A 21,209-nucleotide genomic window follows, 5' to 3' on the forward strand; every position below is an offset into this window, starting at 1 on the left:
GGAATTCCCAGTGCTATTTTGACTCCTTTACACATTCAAACTCTTCCTGAGTTCTCAGCTGGCGCCATCATATAGCACATTTAGCCCAGCACACAGCATTGTTTTCATTGTTCGGTAAGTTCCATCGCAAAATATACGTCATAAAAGCGGTTTTCTTTTTATTTTTTGGTCTGGACCAACAGAACCAAGAGAAGTAAACTACAAGTGTGAGCACATAACTGTGCAAAAATGTAATGTGAAGTAATTTTTTTTCCATGTTCCATGTAATTCCACAGACATATTTTTTTTTTAAACCAATTAGACTGTAATTTATGGTAAAATTATACTTTTCCTCCCAGTTTTATTTTTATTTTAAATCATAAATGTGTGATGAAAAGGAAACACTTGATAAGCTGATAAGCGTCAAAAGGACAGTTTTCATGGTCAGATCTCACAAACTCCAAATGGATTGTACATTTACACAGTAACCGCTCACTTCACGTCAAATGAAAAGTACATGTGAAGTATCTAATAAAAAAACATTGATTGCATATAATAACAATGCTTGAAAGACAAAGAGCTAAATTGTACATTGGCTGAGAGATCACAGTGTATATAGTTTCCCGTACAACTATATAGCTCGCTGCTTCACTACCATCGATGGAGAAATCAACTAGCTAGTCACGACTGTTTCCCGAAACCGTATGTCGCAAAGTATCGTTCAACCACGTTGGTTTATGACGTCTCGCACGTGGTGGACTAATAACTTATTTTAATTAATCTGTTTGAGATCGAATTAACGCTAGATTTTGTCATATAAGTTACAGACATGGCATCTGAAGACCATTTCTAATTTTTCTCAGTTTTTTTGCTTTATTACCAGACTCAATATTTGGCTCGTTCTTACATAGTAGAGCACGTTCGCACATGCGCAGTCTTCAAAAACGTTGCTTTAAATCTCTTGACAAACTATGTATTCTAAATAAATAATACGGGTTGTACTGAATGTCAGCTTGCTTATTTTGCTAAAGATAAGGATTTATTCAGTCTACATCTCATGTAAACTAGAAACTATGCTTCTAACGACAGCTCGACAGCTGTCGTTCCAACCACACAAGTTTGCGATGCTGTTTGCGAATGTTCGTTGGAACGATGTTTTAGGGAAACACCAAATCGTTCAACTATGCTGATAACGACGGAACTTGCGACCATAGTTGGCTAACGATGCTTTCGGGAAACGCACCCCTGGTTTGTTTTTTTTAAGCAGAATATTAAGGGCCAGATTTACTAACAGCATACTCCAGCGCAAACCCTCTTTTGGCGTTAAACCACTGTCAGGATTTACTAAAGACACGCAGCGAAAAAATTTAGTGGCTGATCTTATTACATATGCATTTGTAGGAGTTTCCCTTTCAGACGCAAAATTTATGGAAGGAGATTATTTAAATGAATTGACGTTTTTTACTAAGGTTTGCGCTAGTCAATTTACTGGTATTTGCACCATTATTTACAGCCCCTAAAAAAGCATGTCTTAAACCAGAAGCTAATCTGAGCTGCTCTTGGTAGATTGTGTTGGTCATTATGGAAATGATCCGGCTGCGTCTGTGTTCTCGTCGGTAGAGTTTTATCGGAAGGCAAGAGCATAAATTTGAAAAACATTTCTTGGTGCTCCTATAATTTCCTCCCTCTGACCTTGATGGCCTATCTGAAGGGAGTATCAGTCCAGCATCAGCAGTCAAGGGCACCGAGCATTCTCATGTATTTAATTGGGAAAGAACACTGAGATCTTGGCAGTCGGCCGCTTTTCAAAGACTTCCGACGCCGTTTCTTTCCAGGAAAGTCATTGATGTCTGGGATTTACTTCTGATGATTCAGCTTGTGCTAAAAATCTTTTCTTAAATAGAAGACAAGAAGTGGGTCTCATTTTGTAAACAAATTTATTGACGGAACCAAAATGAATTAAGACGGCAAATATATGATTTTCAAAACAATTATCCATATATAAATTTCTATCATCTATTTTTTTTTTTTTTTAATCAGTTATCATAGTAGAAGTTTCAATAAGATGGCTGGAATGTACCATGTTGGTGTTGACACTGACAGTGGGTGTCATTTTAAACTTCAGAAGGACTTGTTTCATTAGTATCTGTAAAGACCTGGATGCCAAACTGAGACATCATCCACTGCTATCCCAAGCCAGTGGTTTCCAAACATTTCAGGAATAGGAATAATTTTGTGTGTATCAGAAAATATTAGACATTTCAATTATAAATAACTAGAACACTTAGTTCCATTGCTCTAATGCGATAAAATAAGCAGTGATCCAAGGATGCTGTTAATTCAGCACAGAACTGGATCATTTTACTTTTCTGAAATTTTGGCTGATTTCAGTACTGCATGTACAATTCTATTAGTCAATAACACAATGGGGTCCAAAAGTCTGAGACCACTAGTAAAAATATTTCGCTTTTTTTTTTTTCAAAAATGATATGAACAGCATAATGTGATAAATGAATATGAATAAGCTACATAAACAAAACCTGACACATTCTCTGGCATGATTTGAAAATGTTCAAAAGAAAATCTTGAGCTTCATTGTTAACCAATTGATTAGTCAGCTAGAAATAATGCAGAATCCGAGATATTTCTAGTTTCTCTTTGTTAAAAATGTTTAAAATCCTAAAAGTGTGGTCTCAGACTTTTGAACATTTATGACAGTAACAGTAAGTCATTTTATAATGAGAAACCACACACACACACACAGCACAGTTAGATGAATTGAGTTAAATATGACAATGATTCACAGCTCAAATAGTTACTGGTGAGGTTTAACCTTCTTTCCCTTCATTTTAAAATAATAAGAATTGAGCTAAAATCAAAGAAAGCCTGTCTCTTAGACCTATAAGCTGGTCTTTCGTGACAGAATTGCAGTATTCCACAGCACAGTAGACCTAAAATGATCATTTAGTGCGGTACATTGCACCTCCTGACCTCAGTGTATCTAAATTTGTGCATCTACACTCAATGATTTCAGTTGGGCTTCCACCAGAAGCACATCATGTCAGCAAAAGCTTTATCTAGAATTACAGCTGCGATTCAGGCCTTGTGCTGTATCATTGAGGTTTGTGTACCATACATGATCTCTTAATATTCAGTGTCATATAATGTAATATCCATACAGTTCACTTACAAATCATTTAATGCTTGATATATACTTTAAGCTCTTGGTCTAAAATTCATGTTACCATGGATACCATGAAATGCTCGGCCTCTCCTGGTTGGACGCTGTCAGAGGAACACCACATAGTTTTCAGGAATGAGTCCTGTTTTGCCCTCAAACGTTGCCTGGAGCCAGCCTGGTTCCACTGAAGAATACACTGCGAAGAAGAAACGAAGAAGGTTTAAGCTGTGGAGAAGTCTTCTATAATATGAAAAAAATTCTATAGTATTATTGCTTATACTTAGGGGGTTGAATAAACTGGGGCACAACAATAGATATGAGACCCAAACCAGTGAGAGTTTTGGGACAAATGACAAAACCATCACTGGGTCAATGCATATTATGCCTTGTATGTTTTGCAAATTGAAATTAATTATTCAATATTACATTGTATGTTCTCTGCTGATTTTTTGTTGTTGTTACAAATCTAACATCATTAAAATAATGACTTAGTCAAGTAGGCGTCAATAAGACCATTTTGTTTTAGAAAAAAAGGTTCAATGGGGTTCTTGACTCAGTTTTAAAGAACCATTAAACTCCGCTTCGCGTCGGGGTCTCGTTCAGCCTGTCGGGCTTGTTATTCGCTATAACAACCGCCTCTCTATACATTATCCCTTATGCATAATACTTTCATGTTTAAGAGGTTATCTCATTTTTTTCTAGTGATAAATAATGTTTATTAGCTGTTTAATTCATAAAATCGAACAATACAAAATTAATTAAAACAAATGACCTAACAGAAACTTTTCTTCTAATAGTGTGGGTTAATTTTTTTAAATCAATCAGTAACATAGTCGCAAATTCCAGTAATATTGTCTGTAAAAAATGCACAGCTATTACTTACAATAAAACAAGTTTTCTTTGTATGACAGCCTGGCCAAAAATGATGTCCGCTCAATTTGGCATGTTTCATTGTGTTATCACAAATAAAACAACTTTTCACTTAGTTTTGACCACTACTGTGTGTGTGTGTGTGTGTGTATGTATATATTATACATTTTATGAAAATCTACAATGTTGAGCCCCGCAAACCCTCCAACCCTAAGCATCAAATTTGGCATAAAAGCCATTCTGAATTTTTGAAACAGATCCGAATGTTACCTCAAATCATGTGATTTACTGAGGTGTGCTATTATTTTTATATTTCTAAGTTATCAGATGATTTTTTACTTGGTGGGTAAAATGACTAGAGACCAAAATAAGAAAACACTTCTAAAGTCTCACTTTTATTTAGATATGTTTCTTCAGCCTTAAGTTAAGTTGACCGTTCATAAAGTGATTTGTTTGACCATTATGTTCACAAAGCAATAGTATCCTCAGAAAAGGGAGGCACAAGTGAACCACATCTGCAGGTTATCAATCTCAAAGTTGGGTCACTTTGCACCGAGAAATTGCCGTCATAAAGCTTTCAAAAGAACTCACAAACTTGCTCAGTAATGACTCATATCAGCATTCTCTGAACTATCAAAGCATCTGTTCACACTAAAGCACTAAGGCAGATGGGATTGCAAAATAAAGAGTAAATCGTTTTTATAAGCAGAACTCTCAAATGTCAACAGTGAGAACTCAGGTTGATGGGTCTATGTGGTGCTAAGTGTTTGCTGAGCTTTAGAGAGAGGAAGACTTGACTTCACAAGGTTACTGTGACCTGTTTCAATGCCCTGGTGCCCAGCCAAGTTTATTCCTTTCGGAAAATAGATCCAGCAATAAAATTCTATTCCTGACATGTTCGAGGAACAACAACCGATGTTTGTTCCACAGAACAGACTCAGGAACTCATTATTTTCTATCAATATTAATGCCCTGGTATGCAGCAAAAGTGCATCAGTTCAGTCATAGTTCATTTTCTTTGATTTCTGTAACCGTCACTGCAAGTCACAAAAGACGTACATATTTAACATCCACCAAACCACATTCCCAATACAGCAATACACCTCCCAGAGTTGATATATGATTCATGGCCAGCATTGCTGCATGTTTCTTGGTGTATATTGCAGTCACAGTTCATAAAAAGTCACTTAAGAACTGAAGTGAAGTTCTAGATCACTTGATGAATTGTGTGAGCCTCAGACAGCCTGACCACTGACCATTTACTGACCATTTGTTACACATAGAAATGACAAGCGCTGGCTGAAATCAACAGATAAAACAATGGAATGAGAGAACAATAGAATGATGGAATGAGAGAACGAAAGGATGATGGAATGAGAGAACGATAGATTGATGCACTGAGAGAACGAAAGGATGATGGAATGAGAGAAGGATAGATTGATGGAATGAGAGAACGAAAGGATGATGGAATGAGAGAACGATAGATTGATGCACTGAGAGAACGAAAGGATGATGGAATGAGAGAAGGATAGATTGATGGAATGAGAGAACGAAAGGATGATGGAATGAGAGAACGATAGATTGATGCACTGAGAGAACGAAAGGATGATGGAATGAGAGAACGTTAGATTGATGGAATGAAAAAAGATAGAACGATAGAATGGTGGAATGAGAGAACGATAGAATGGGAGAATGCTAGAGCGATGGTAATGAATCGTTCTTACATTTAAACTTGTGAACGCCCCCCATGAACACCTGAAAGGTCTTGCTTCCAACGCCCCCTGTTGTTCTCTGAACGCCCCCCGCCCCCGTTGAGAACCACTATGCTAAATGATTGAATATAAATGTAGACAGAACGATAGAACGAACGAAAGAATGATCGATAGATAGAACGAACATACGAATGAACAATAGAACGAACGACAGAACAAACGAACGTTAAAACAAACGAACGATGGATATATAGAATGAATGAACAAAAATAGAACGATCAATGGATAGAACAAACGATAGAACGATTGATAGATAGATATAATGAATGATCGATAGATAGAATGATAGAACGATCGATAGTTAGAACAACTGAACGATTGATAGATAGAATGATCGATAGATAAAACGAATGAACCATAGAACGATCAATAGATAGAACAATGGAACAATCGATAGAACGAACGAATGATAGAACGATCGATAGATTAAATGAATGAACGATAGAACGATCAATAGATAGAACAATGGAACAATCGATAGAACGAACGAATGATAGAACGATCGATAGATTAAATGAATGAACGATAGAACGATCAATAGATAGAACAATGGAACAATCGATAGAACGAACGAATGATAGAACGATCGATAGATTAAATGAATGAATGATCGATAGATAGAACAATGGAATGATTGATAGAACGAAAAAACGAATGATAGAATGATCGATAGATAGAACAATGGAACAATCGATAGAACGAACGAATGATAGAACGATCGATAGATTAAATGAATGAACGATAGAACGATCAATAGATAGAACAATGGAACAATCGATAGAACGAACGAATGATAGAACGATCGATAGATTAAATGAATGAATGATCGATAGATAGAACAATGGAATGATTGATAGAACGAAAAAACGAATGATAGAATGATCGATAGATAGAACAATGGAACGATTGATAGAACGAACAAACGAATTATAGAACGATCGATAGATTAAATGAATGAATGATCGATAGATAGAACAATGGAATGATTGATAGAACGAAAAAACGAATGATAGAATGATCGATAGATAGAACAATGGAACGATTGATAGAACGAACAAACGAATTATAGAACGATCGATAGATAAAATGAACGAACAATAGAACGATCTAGAGTTGTCAAAGAATTGTCAGACCAAGTTGGTACTGAAATTTAAAAAATGTGACACTTTGAGCACTGTTGAGCGGAATCGTAAACACCTCGGAAGACTCAATGTGCTCACGCGCTCATCGGCTATGTCTGTGATTGGCGTCAAAAACACAGAGCGCTTACACAGATACAGACAGGAGCGTTTGAAAACAAGCGTCTATCAGCGGACGGGTCCCGCTCCCGCTTTCAAAACACTTTCAAACACTTCCGTGTGCTCTTAGACGCTCCCGAGCGTTGATCATTGTAGCCAATCACAGACATGTCCAATAAGCGCGTAAACACAATGGCCAATCAGAGATGTTTACGACTCCGCTCAACAGCGCTCAAAGCGAAGTACTTGGTACCGAAGTCGGTACTTTTTACCGATCTCTAAAACGATCTATAGATAGAACGAACTAATGATAGAATGATTGATAGATAGAACGATAGATAGAAGGAACGAACAAATGATAGAACGACCGATAGATAGAACAATAGAACAATTGATAGATAGACAGACAGACAGATAGATATATAAACAGATAGATAGATAGACTCACCATTGGAGAAGTGAGCCCCCTGTGGGAAACTCAGCTCATTGCTGTGTTCGGCTTCACAGGAATATATGGCTTTGGCATCTCTATGGATTACAATCATGAAATGATAAAATTCAACTGTTTTAAAAGACAATTTTTTGGTTTTATAAAGATGTTTGCCATGAAATGTTAAACGGCTGTTTTTATGTAGTGTGCCTATTTTTACCTTCCCAAGGGAGGAGGTTTTCCAGCTGATGGGTTCTCAAAAAGCAGTGCTCTGGCAGCCACCCTGGAACATACAACCATGCCCAGATGTCAGGATGATTATTGACAACATGATTTCACCGCACAATAATTAGGCTGGCTGAACAAACCATTTTAACTAAGCAGGTGGCAAAAGTTTGATTTACAAAAAAATTTTTTTTTTTGGTGAGAGCCAACATTCTACATTCAGTACTGCTAGTTCAACTCAAAAGAAGAATAAGGACAACACTTTTTTGTCAACACTTAACCCATTAATACTAACACTTACTATTCTCTCTCTCTCTCTCTCTCTATATACACACACACACACACACACACACACACAACCCCAATTCCAGAACATTTTGTAAAACACAATAAAATCAAGAATCTGTGATTCGTTAATTATTTTGAACCTTAATTTAACTGACAAAAGTACAAAGAAAAATGTTTCAATGTTGTAACTGGCCAAATTAATTGTATTTTGTAAATATAAACAAATTTTGATTTTGATGGCTGCAACACACTCTAAAAAAGTTGTGACAGAGGCAAAATAAAAGTGAAAAGATGAACTGAATTGAAACCATTCACAATTAGAAGGTGAATTGGTAATACAGTAGGTGAGGGTTTCTCGTTAGAGTATAAAAGGAGGAAGGAGGTCCTCGATAGAGTATAAAAGGAGGTCTTTGCAAGAAAAGCTCATGACTCACCACTTGTCACAAAGAACTATTCAAAAATCACATTTCTCAATGAAAGATTGCTAAGTATTTAGGTCTTTCACTATCTACCGTACATAATATTGTGAAAAGATTCAGTGAATTCAGAGAAATCTCAGTCTGTGTAGGGCAAAGCAGGAGACCTGCGTTGAATGTGCGTGACCTTTGATCCCTCAGACGGCACTGCATGAGAAACTATTATGTTCTGTTAAATACAGCCACATGTGCTCAACAGTACTTTAGAAAACCATTTTCACTGAACAGAGTCTGACGCTGCATCAAGAAATGCAACTGGAATCTCTGTTACGCAACTAGAAAGCTATTCATCTGTTCAATGCAGAGACGCTGCAGAGTTCTCTGGGCCCGAGCTCATCTCAGATGATCCAAAATACAGTGGAAATGTGTGCTGTGGTCGGATGAGTCCACGTTTCAGAATGTTTTTGGGTAAAATGGACATTGAGTTCTCAGTCCCAAAGACTAAAGAGACCATCCAGACCTTCATCAGCAAGAGGTGCAAAAGCAACATCTGTCCATCAGTGCAAACGGCATGGGTGACTTGCATGTGTGTGAAGGTATCACTGACATGGAGGCATATATTTGGATTGTACAGAGACATAAACTGCCATCAAGATGACATCAAGATGTGCCTGACGGTCTGCCTGCAGTCCAGATGTCTCTCTTATTGAAAATGTATGACCCATCATGAAAAGGAGAATCAGACAACGACGACCACAGACTGTTGAATCGAGTCCACTTAAGTGACGTGATGTTTCTTTTCTTCCTGTCATGAACTCAAATGAAATTATACATCCTTCCCTGCAGAGAAGATTTAAAAACCAGTGCGGGGTCACATCAACCCTTTCAGCAGTGTAATTAAAACTGGTGCCAACAAAAAACAACTGCAATCAATCTCCATTCAGCAGCTTCCATCGCCACCAGCAACTACACTGTATAAAACTGCACAAACTTTCCTCATTACTTTTAATACATGTTTTTCCATTTCTCATGACGTAGTGTTTTTCTAAAACCTGACAGAAACATATAAAAGCTGTCAATGAAGTAATGGAAGAGATTTTCACACAGAAATGAAAATTCTGTCATTATTTACTCATTGTCATGTAATTCCCAACCTGTATGACTTTTTCATCTGTGAAACATGAATATTTTTTTTTTCTCCATGTCTTGGTTACCAACATTTCTCAAATATCTACTTCTGCTGTGTTCACAGAAAGTCATTCAGATTTGGAACCACATGAGGGTGAGTAAATTATAGAATTCTTTCAAGTGAATCATCCCTTTAATGTGATACATATACAGTGCTATGCATAAGTTTAGACACCCATGCTAAAGTTGACTAAAAAGAGGAATAAAAAATCATCTTTTGGAAATTGAACTTAATGCCTTAATTAAAAAAAATAGGAAAAATCCAACCTTTAAGGACACCAATTTTCTTTGTGAATGAATAATGTATCATAAATAAATAAATGTTCTTCCTTAAAATACAGGGTGCATAAGTCTGGACACCCCTATGTTAAATTCCCATAGAGGCAGGCAGATTTTTATTTTTAAAGGCCAGTTACTTCATGGAGCCAGGATACTATGCATCCTGATAAAGTTCCCTTGGCCTCTGGAATTAAAATAGCCCCACATCATCACATAGCCTTCACCATACCTAGAAATTGGCATGGAGTACTTTCCATAAGATCATCTCTCAATGCAAATCAAACCAGCTATTAGGCTAACTGAAATAAAACCATGCCAATCTTATTTACGATACATTATTCATTCACAAAGAAAATTGGTGTCCTTAAAGGTCGTATTTTTCCTTTTTTTTTTTATTAAGGCATTAAGTTCAATTTCCAAAAGATGATTTTTTATTCCTCTTTTCAGTCAACTATGGGTGTATGGGTGTCTAAACTTATGCATAGCACTGTATATACAGTACCAGTCAAAAGTTTGGAAACATTACTATTTTTAATGTTTTTGAAAGAAGTCTCTTATGCTCATCAAGCCTGCAGTTAAATAATAAAAAAAAAAAAAAAAAAAAAAAAAAAAAACAGTAATATTATGAAATATTATTACAATTTAAAATAATGGTTCTCTTTTTTTAATATATTTTAAAATGTAATTTATTTTTGTGATGCAAAGCTGAATTTTAATCAGCAAGTACTCCAGTCTTTGGTGTCTTATGATCCTTCAGAAATCTTTCTAATATGATGATTTGATACTCAGTTAATATCAATGATGGAAACAGTTGTGCTGTTTAATATATTTTTTTGGAATACTTTTTTCAGGATTCATTGATGAGTAAAACGTTAACAGCATTTATTCATAAAAACAGCATTTATTCAAAATAAAAACATTTCTAACAATATAAATCGTTACCATCACCTTTTATCAATTTAACGCATCCTTGTTGAATTAAAGTACTAATTTCTTAAAAAAAAAAGTTATTGTTCCCAAACTTTTGAACGGTAGTGTATATTGTTACAAAAGATTTCTATTCTAAATAAATACAGTTCTTTTTAACTTTTTATTCATCAAATAATCCTGAAAAAAGTATCTCAGGTTATAAAAAAAATATTAAGCAGCACAACTGTTTCCAACATTGATCATAAATCAGCATATTAGAATGATTTCTGAAGGATCATAAGACACCAAAGACTGGAGTACTTGCTGATGAAAATTCAGCTTTGCATCACAAAAATAAATTACATTTTAAAGTATATTAAAAAAGAGAACCATTATTTTAAATTGTAATAATATTTCATAATATTACTGTTTTTTTTTTTTTTTTTAACTGCAGGCTTGATGAGCATAAGAGACTTCTTTCAAAAACATTAAAAATAGTAATGTTTCCAAACTTTTGACTGGTACTGTATATACAGTGCCCTCCACAATTATTGAACCCCCTGGTAAATATGATCAAAATTGGCTGTAAAAAATAAATCTGCATCGATTATCCTTGTGATCTTTCATTCAAAAAATGTGCAAAATTCTAACCTTTCATTGAAGTAAAAGAATTGAAAGTGGGGGGAAATCACATTATGAAATAAATGTTTTTCTCCAAAACATGTTGGCCACAATTATTGAAACCCCTAGAATTTTTTACGAGTAAAATATCTCTGAAGTATATTCCCATTAATATTTACCTTTTTTAGTACACCAGGGTGACTAGGAACATGAAACTGTCCAGCTATGACTTCGTGTTTCACAGGAGTTTAAATATGAGGAAACACAAAGGCCAAATTCCCTTAATCATCCATCACAATGAGTAAAACCACAGAATATAGTTCTGATGCGTAGCAAAAGATTGTTGAGCATCACAAACTAGAAAGTGGCTGTAAGACAATAGCTAAAGAATTGAAAATCCCCATTTTGACCATCAGGGCAATAATTAAGAAGTTATAACCAACTAAAGATGTTATGAATCTGCCAGGAAAAGGACGTGTGTCTATACTGTCTTAATGCACGGCGAGTATGAAAGTTTGAGTGGCCAAAGACTCTCCAAGGATCACAGATGGAGAATTGCAGAGATTAGTTGAGTCTTAGGGTCAGAAAGCCTAAAAAAAAAATTATCAAACAACCCCTACATCCCCACATGTTGTTTGGGAGGGTTTAAAAAAAAAACTCCTCGCTCATCCAAAAACAAATTCCAGCAAATTTAATTGTCAGACACGACTGGAACTTCAAACGGCACAGGGTTCTGTGGTCAGATGAGACTAAAACAGAGCTTTTTGGCAGCAAACACACTAGATGGGTTTGGTGAACACAAGGATAAAAAGTACCCCATGTGTACAATTTAATATACCATTGGATCTTTAATGTTGTGGGCATATTTTTCTGCTGGAGGTCCTGGACTTCTTGTTCAGATACATGGCATTGTGGATTCTATCAAATATCAACAGATAAAAAATCAAAACCTGACGCCTTCTGCTAGAAATCTTATAATGGGCCGTGGTTGGATCTTCCATCAGGACAACGATCCAAAACAAACATCAAAATCAAAACAAAAATTTGTTGTGGAGCACAAAATGAAGCTTCTGCCATGACCGTCTCAGTCCCCTGACCTGATGAGTGGGCTGAACTGAAGAGGAGAAGCACCAACATGGATCTGGGAATCTGAAGGATCTGGAGAGATTCTGTGTGGAGGAATGGTCTCTGATCTCTTGTCAGTTATTCTCCAAACTCATCAGGCATTATAGGAGAAGACTCAGAGCTGTTATCTTGGCAAAAGGAGATTGCAAAAAGTATTTAATGAAAGGGTTTCAATAATTGTGGCCAACGTGTTTTGGAGAAAAACATTTATTTCATAATGTGATTTTCCCCCCACTTTCAATTCTTTTACTTCAATGAAAGGTTAGAATTTTGCACATTTTTTGAATGAAAGATCACAAGGATAATCGATGCAGATTTATTTTTTACAGCCAATTTTGATCATATTTACCAGGGGGTTCAATAATTGTGGAGGGCACTGTATATATATTTTTATTAATTTAATTTTAAACACATTAAAAATGCAATTCACATACAACAATAAGTTCAATAAACAGCTCACATGATCAATTCTACTGTTTCCTAACAATAAATCAACTGCACTGAGATCGAAATAAAAAAATAAAAAAAAAATTCTTGAAAAATAACCTTAAGTAGTGTGCCATCTTTTTTTCTTTTTCTTTTTTTAAATAATGATTAACGGAAATGTTATTTTGTTTTAAATTATTACTATTGTTTTTTTTTTTTTTTTTTTTTTTTAACATTTGCATGCCAAATCAATTTCTTCAAAAGTCAGTGTGGTGTAATCAACATGCAGAAAGGCATTTTGGGTCACACTTTACAACAAGGTTACATTTGTTAACATTAGTTAACACGAACTAACAATGAAACATTTGTATCTGCTAATATTATAATGGACTCGAGCTAACAATGAACAGTTGTATTTTTTTATTAACAAATGTACATAAAGATAAATAAATACTGTAAAAAAAAATACTGCTCACTGTTAATGTTAGTTAATGCATTAACTAATGGGACATTATTTATTTAAAAATATAATAATAATAATAATAATACATATACATATATATATATATATATATATATATATATATATATATATATATATATATGACATTTGAAAAATAAACAAATAAATAAATAAATAAATAAATAAATACATATGACATGTTTGACAACATAAATACAAAGAATACATTAACTTCAAAAGGCACGTTTTTTTATTTTATTTTTTTTCAAATGAATTTTCAATTATTTTTTTTCCCATCATTTTTATCCTCAAATGTTGCCTGACAATCTTTTGATTCGCTCACAGGGTGAGCTTTAGCATCAGTGGGTTAGATACTGGTAAAGTGTTTCACTTACACTGATCCTGGTCTCTGATATCCGTTCGTAGAGCCGCTGTTGTCCAGCTTTCGCCGTAGGATTGTTTTCGGAGGCAGATCGAGGAATGTGGCGGATCTGGCACCGTCTTTATGATCCACACACGCTAGACTCTGTACAGACCCCACACAGCTCTTATGACCTCCAGAGAGCCCAAAACAGAAAAGTACAAAATTACTAAATGTTAGTTTCTTTTTGTCTAGATCAGAGGGTTACAAACTTTATACTGTATATATAAAGAAATTGCATAGAGTTTTGTAAAGAAAAAATAGAAAAAACACACTATCGGTGTGGAATACAGTTTGGAATAATTCAGATTTTCAAAAAAAAAAAAAACTTATGCTCATCAATGCTGCATTATTTGATCAAAAATACAGTATAACAACTATTATTGTGAAATATTATTACATTTTAAAAGAACTGTTTTCTATTTGAATACATTTTAAAATGTGATGTATTCCTGTGATGGCAAAGCTGAATTTTCAGTATCATTAGTGTCACAAGATTTAGTGTCACATGATCCTTCAGAAATCATTCTGGTATGTTGTATTGATAATAGTTATCATTATCAATGTTGAAAATTGTTTTGGCTGGTTAATAGTTTTGATACCATTTGAAACACTGATCAATCTTTTCAGGATTATTTGATGAATAGAAAGTAAAAAAGTTCTAACACTTTAAATGTCAATTTAATGTCCTTGCTGAATAAAAGTACATTTGATATACATTCAAAATACATTTGAATGGTAGGGAATGCACATTTCCACAAAATGATTGAGCTACAAAAAATGTTTTTACTATTGATAATTATAAGGAATGTTTCTGAGCAGCAAATCAGTATATTTGAATGATTTCTGAAGGATCATGTGACACTGAAAACTCCAAAAAAGTAATGGCTGCTGAAAATTCAGCTTTGCCATCACAGGAATAAATTACATTTGAAAACATATTATTGACGAGCATAAGAGACTTATGCTCTTAATTCTTAATTATTCCAAGTTGTGTGTGTTTGACTCCTACCTTCTGTGATAAGTAAAGATCTTAGAGATGGGGCGTTGGAGCGGGTAAGCTGTGCGGATCTGATTCCCACTGAGTGAGGAGCCTTTGCTGGTGCTGGTGCAGATCTGGCAGCTGAGTTCACACCACAGGAGTCCCAGTCCGCACGTCCAGCGTCCTCTCTGGAGCTGGAGTCGGGACTGCTGGTGCAGGTGGGGGTCTGCCGCGGGCCAGGGAACGGGGGCTTGTCTTTGAGCTGTGGAGAGGAGCAGGTTTTGGAGGAGCTGTTCTGCTCTGAGGAGTGTGAGGAGAGGGAGTCCATGCTGCCAATTGGAGTGCTGCCTGAACTACTGCTGAACGTATCGCCTGCAGGGACAGTAAGACATACAGCATATCTTAAATTTATCACAACTGACTGATTTATACAGTGAAACATGAAACTGTCAAAATGTCCAGGTCACGGTCCACTTCAAAATGAAAATAAAATAAATAAATATGAGCCTATAAGCCTATTTTCTTATCTTTTTTTTTTTTTTTTTTTTTGCAGTGTGATTTTAATGACAATTAGGCAGATTTCCCCCCAAAAATTCTAATTAATGTAATTTGTCTGAGGTGTTTTACTTTTTTACTAATTCCCATTATTCTTACTAATAGCAATTAGATTCTCACCTTTTTTATATTTTAACCAGCATAAATAAGGAACTAAAATAAATGCTAACACAAAGTACAAACAATAATAAAATAATCACATAAAAATAACAAGAATGAGATTTTTTCCCCACATAAAATATAAGTAGATATAAATTCTTATTTCTGTTTTTTTGATTTTAGGTTAAATATGACCCAGATTAGTTTCTTAAAATTTCACAAATTAAAAAATGTGGACAATACATTTTTGTAACACTTATTATTTGTTATTATAAATAATAATTATTATGATGCCTGTATTAAAACCAGAACCAAAAATTAACAAAAGTAAATAGTATAGCAAACAGATCAAAGATTATTATATTATAACAAAATTATGACTCTACAATTATTGAAATAAAGAGTACATGATAAAAAAAAAAAAAGATTTTAACAAATAATTTAAAAATGTTCTAATTGCAATTAATATTGTACATCAGAATCTGATGATCAGATTGAAATACAATATTGTATTTCAAAATGTTATTTTATGTTTAATTAGGCTTATTATTTTGCATTTTAAACAAAGTACATTTCTCCACATGTAATTGTTTAGTTTTTTTTAAAGTTTTTTTTGGTTTCTTACATATCAGGGTGTACCCATGTGTTATAAGATGTGTGTGTGTGTGTGTGGGAATTTCTGTGTTGGATCTTTCTGGAACGTTTTAAATTGTGTTCAAATCTCACACCCTGTTTAGGCCCTGCTATATAGTACATACAAAGAGTATACTTTAATTTAACAAGCAGCTTAACCAGCAGGATATATTGGTTGGGCTTTTTTGCAGTGTATTTGTGGGCACTAAAATGGTCATTTCCGTGGACAGCTCTACTTCTGGGGACAAGACACCAGAAACTGGGACTGTTCGCCCTATGTTATGGAATCACAAGGTTTACTGACCCAAGTAAGATAAAAGTCTCTATAATATTCTGGTCACTAAGGACTTCAGTTCCTCCTTTAATGCAAGTATATGGGATTTTGTTCCACCTGTTTTATCGAGCCTTAGCAAAAAACACTAAAATAAGTAAATGTGTTAATGGCGTTAAATAATGTGCTGATGTCAAAATCTAAAATTCATTTCTTATGTAATCATGAAACCGAACAGAGTGGATGTACTATCAATAGAGAATGTGAAATGTGAGGATTACTGGCAGTGTAAGACTCACTGTCCGCGTCAGCCAGGCACAGTGAGGGTGTGTAGAGGCTCTTGGGTTTGCGCGGTCCGGATGAGAGGCAGATGGCTCTGCTCCTGCGAGACCCTGCCTGAGACTGAGGCTGCGGCAGGGGAACATTAGGGTCCGGCGCTTGATGAAATATCTGTGAAGACATACCCAAATAACTGTGAAAGATTATGACCAATGAGAAAATTGTTTCTGTTTGATGAGGGATGCAAGCTCCAAAAAGCATTAGCACACTTAAGTAATCCATATGTAATATGCATTTATTTGTGTGTGTGTGTGTGTGTGTATGTGCCAGTAAAGACTTTCTATTTCACATCAAAAACATTTTAAAACAACATTTCTATGCTGGACCTTTGATCAAAGACTCCTGAAAATAATGGTAACAATAAAACATTTTTCTATAGCACCAAATCAGCATATTAGATGAGTAATGGAGTAACGAGTGCTGGAAATTCAGCTTTGACATCACATTTTAAAATATATTCAGAAACAGAAAACAGTAAAAACACAATATTGTGAAATAATATAGCTGCAAGCAGCAATTATCAGGGCCAAGCACTAATAACATGACCAACTGCAACAATGAGCAGTTAAAAAAACATATTAAGACCATTTTAGGCAAAATGGCTAAAAAAACATAAATATAGTAATTTGATTTAATGGTTTATCACTTTCGACTAATATAGGTGGCACTGTGACCAATTTGATGTGGTGTGGTAAAAGTAAGGTGACAATGACACATGCAAATGTTGGTGTCAATAGGCTAATCAAAAGTTGTTAGCATTTTTGGAAATTGCATTATAACTTTTTACCACAAGGTGGCACTGCCCTGAAACGTTTTGAGCACTGTCAGGGTATGGTGCCGGAGACACATACAGAGTTTTGTGACGATATGCCAATACGTTTGTAAAATTTAGCATCTGATATGAGAAAATTTGGTATCGTTTGACTTGGCATGCTACACAGAAAATTTTTAATTTTTCTCCATGTCTCCTGACCACTAGGTGGCACTGCGCCAAAATGGTGCAGGTAGTCTAAGGTCATGGTTGTCATAACACAAACCAAGTCTGGTTAGAATTTGCCAAAGCGTTGCAGAGATACAGTCTCACAACCATTTTTGCACGCTCTTCGTTGAATTCGTTTGCGTATTATTCGAGAACGGTTTGATGAATCAACTTGTATTACATTACTTTTTGTCAGCGTTATCTGGTTAAATTTTCGTGAAAATCGGAGTAATGGCCTATGAGGAGTTTGAAAAAGTAAGTTTTTCTGAAAATTCTAAATGGTGGAAAAAGTTTCAGGACGGAAATCTTCCAGAGCGGAAGAAGAAGACGAAGAAGAACGCCAACGATGAGAATAGGTGCTTCGATGCTTGGCCCTTAATTATTGCAAATTTGTATAGTGATCAAATAATGATCAGCCTTGGTGAGCAAAATATACTTCTTTAAAAAAAATTTGAAACCTTACTTTTGAACAATAGTTTACACAGTTATATATATAGATATAGATATAAATGCATTATCTTTTACAGGAGATTGTTATGAATTATCTTTGATTTTACTTGCCTTTTCAAAATTTTCGACGAGAATTTCTACCACAATGTTTTGAAATTTGATGTTCATCATGGCAGCAACGGTTTCCTCTTGTGAGCGCATGAGCGTAGGGCCGAAGATCACTCCCAGATTGGACACCGTCATCATGTTACTCTCACTGTGAGCAGACACACTGCAGGGACATGTGTCAATCAAATCCTCTAACCAATATCAAACTTCAAATAATAATTACCCCACAAAATCCGCTTACACCAACAAAAATGTACTTGCTGGACCAGACTGGGTTATGCTTGTTAGTGCTACCAAGTGGACATGCTGTTTACCACTAAATTTTAAATGATGAAGGTCAATGACCAAGAAAGTTTAGTTGGTTAAGGTAGTTTAAGGTGCAGTAAGAGATATCTGAGAAACACTTGATATTTGAAATCGACACCCAAACAAGCAAACAAACCCAAAACCAAAAGAAACAGCCCTTCATTGCTCTGCCCCAAAAAATGACACGCTATGCAACACGGACAGCTCTTGCAACTGTGGATGAAACAACTGTGATTCAACAATAACAACAACAGCATAGAAAAGCATTGTGAAACATTGCAAAAACTACAGTTACTCATGTTTCGAGCAGAAACAAAGCAAACTCTGCGTCCATTTTCAGGTCTTCCCGCACTCTAACGTCTCTCCTGCACTGGAGAGTTTTCAAATTGAAGACACCAGCATCCATGAACAACATACTGTACACTGCTGCTGAACAAACATTTTGCTCTAAATAAATCTACAAAGTATTACATGAGACTAAGAAGAAAGTGAATTTAAAGAGAGAAAGGTTTTAATTTTTGAGTAAAAATTGAATCTAAATCTACGTTCAGGTCATACTTGAGTAGATGTTTGATTAATATCTCCAACATCTCTTTGTTTTTGTCAGGTAGTTTATGCACCAGCGCGTGAACTGCACACACTCTGTAGTTCTGATCATCAGATTCTGAAAGAAAACAGAGTAAACACATCAAGTGAAGTGACGTGTGTAGCTCAAAGTGATTTGTGCTCTGCATTTCACTCATCCAAGTGCACACACACAGCAGTGAGTATCAACACACCATGATCACAAACTCAACCCACATATAAAATAACAGGCAACTAAATGTTAAAAGTTAAAAATCTAATCAAATATGTTTAACATGTAATTCAACTGCTTTATAACTTACTGACAGCCATGAGGAAGTCAGAGTGAAGCTTGTATGTCATGAGCGGCTCAGACAGACACCTAGTGGACGGACACAAGAACGACATCTTGTTATATCCTCTCTCAGAAATGCTATTGGTTATTTTCAACTCTCTCAAACAAAGAAAGGTACACATTATTTCAGGGCAATTCTCACTAACATCTTGAACCTCCATTAGGAGTAGTGACGTCAGCCTGAACACACGAACCTGAGGTAATTCTTGAGGCCGCTGGTGATGGTCTTGTTGTCCCATGTGTCTGGGTCCAGATCCATATCTGATGCTGCTTTGGGTGCTGTAAGAGAAACCGAGGCACATGTACAACATTGTTTGTGTGCAGATGTTGTAGTGACATTAAACTTCAAATATTTATGACACATGGAAACGGCTAATCCAACATAAAAGTAATTTGGGTAAATCTCATATTTCATATAATTTTCTTACACAATGAGAAACTAATGTTGCAAGAAAATAAAGGTGATTGTTAGGACCAATTGAGATTTTTACATTGTGACAATATTTTCATGAAAAATAAGCACACTGTCCCCCCTGTTGAGTAGGTTAGTAATGAGAAACATGCTCGCTGTAGAATAAAAAATAAAAATCAGCACTATCTAAATGATGTATCATTATTTTTTGGTTATATCATTATTATGGTAATAATAATGAGGGCTTTTTTTTCATTACAGATGAAAATGTGCTTAACAGTCAAGAAAGTTTCTCAATGCAAAAATATGAATGGTTCTAAAATAGGCCTCATTTCCCCTATTCAAAGTACAATCTCTTATTTCTTTCATTTAAAAAAATAAATATTATATTAAAATAATAATATATATATTGTCAAGAAAGTTTCTCAATGCAAAAATATGAATGGTTCTAAAATAGGCCTCATTTCCCCTATTCAAAGTACAATCTCTTATTTCTTTCATTTAAAAAAATAAATATTATATTAAAATAATAATAATAATAATAATATATATATTTGTCAATTGAATAGAATTGTCAATTTTGGTGTCATGGTGACTTTTAAAGTTGGTCTGTGAAGGTTTTATACTTGATTTAGGGTTTACGGACACACTGATTCCAGGCATTTGATCTTTCAGAACAAAATTAATAGCTACCAGATGTTCACAAGAGGGAACTGCGCCAGAGCAATGTGTCTTTGCTACCCTGGCCCGAATCACACATTTCTGTGTCTAGTTCTCGAGTTGTGTAGAGTGAAGGGACTTACAGAAGACTGTGATCATGAGCTTCTGCACTTTGGAGTTTATTCCACCGACTCTGTACAAACCCATAGTGTTGAGCCCTGCTGAGAGGAGAATATATCCACACAGAACATGTATAAATATATAAACACAACACACAGGAGCAATTCATCTCTAGATTCCCAGAGAGGGAGACTAGAGGACATATAAATTACTTAATCTAATGTCAGTTTAGGCACATTTCTGACTGTCAGGATTTTTGATGAACAGATAGATTGAAATAGAAATATGAATTGAAATTAGAAATATGAATTATTTTAATAATTTAAAAAAGAAATGTTTATTAACATTACAAATGTCTTTAAAAACATTTACAAAGCAGGACAGAGAACATACCCATTTCATAAGGCACACAACACTTACTAACATTACCAACAGGATTTTGTAAAACAAGTCTCTTTAACCTTTGGGGCAAAAGCGTATCTCAGATAAAATTTTAAAGACACTTTAACATTGCCAGCACCCCTTTTGGTAACACTTTATAATAA

At 35.0% G+C, this 21,209-nt stretch overlaps 1 protein-coding gene across 8 annotated transcripts in view; it reads right to left on the minus strand.

The window, feature by feature from the left end:
- Positions 1 to 161: 161 nt before the first annotated feature.
- The window catches only part of arhgap42b (Rho GTPase activating protein 42b), a 147,262-nt gene continuing 126,214 nt past the window's right edge, over positions 162 to 21,209 (minus strand). For 2 of the 8 annotated variants that reach the window (XM_079874371.1, XM_079874375.1), the window contains 11 exons: positions 20,688 to 20,762; positions 19,667 to 19,751; positions 19,441 to 19,499; positions 19,112 to 19,217; positions 18,251 to 18,410; positions 16,671 to 16,821; positions 14,844 to 15,185; positions 13,806 to 13,965; positions 7,691 to 7,753; positions 7,489 to 7,568; positions 162 to 3,356 (listed from right to left, as the gene is read on the minus strand). In XM_079874371.1, coding sequence (XP_079730497.1) covers positions 3,268 to 3,356; positions 7,489 to 7,568; positions 7,691 to 7,753; positions 13,806 to 13,965; positions 14,844 to 15,185; positions 16,671 to 16,821; positions 18,251 to 18,410; positions 19,112 to 19,217; positions 19,441 to 19,499; positions 19,667 to 19,751; positions 20,688 to 20,762 — 1,370 coding nt within the window. In that variant the 3' untranslated portion in view covers positions 162 to 3,267. Of the gene's footprint in view, positions 3,357 to 7,488; positions 7,569 to 7,690; positions 7,754 to 13,805; positions 13,966 to 14,843; positions 15,186 to 16,652; positions 16,822 to 18,250; positions 18,411 to 19,111; positions 19,218 to 19,440; positions 19,500 to 19,666; positions 19,752 to 20,687; positions 20,766 to 21,209 lie in introns of all 8 variants that reach the window. The other 6 variants (XM_079874369.1, XM_079874373.1, XM_079874368.1 and 3 more) reach the window with 3 other exon arrangements.

Source organism: Squalius cephalus (genome assembly GCF_949319135.1).
Source record: "Squalius cephalus genome assembly, chromosome: 6".
NCBI lineage: Eukaryota > Metazoa > Chordata > Actinopteri > Cypriniformes > Leuciscidae > Squalius > Squalius cephalus.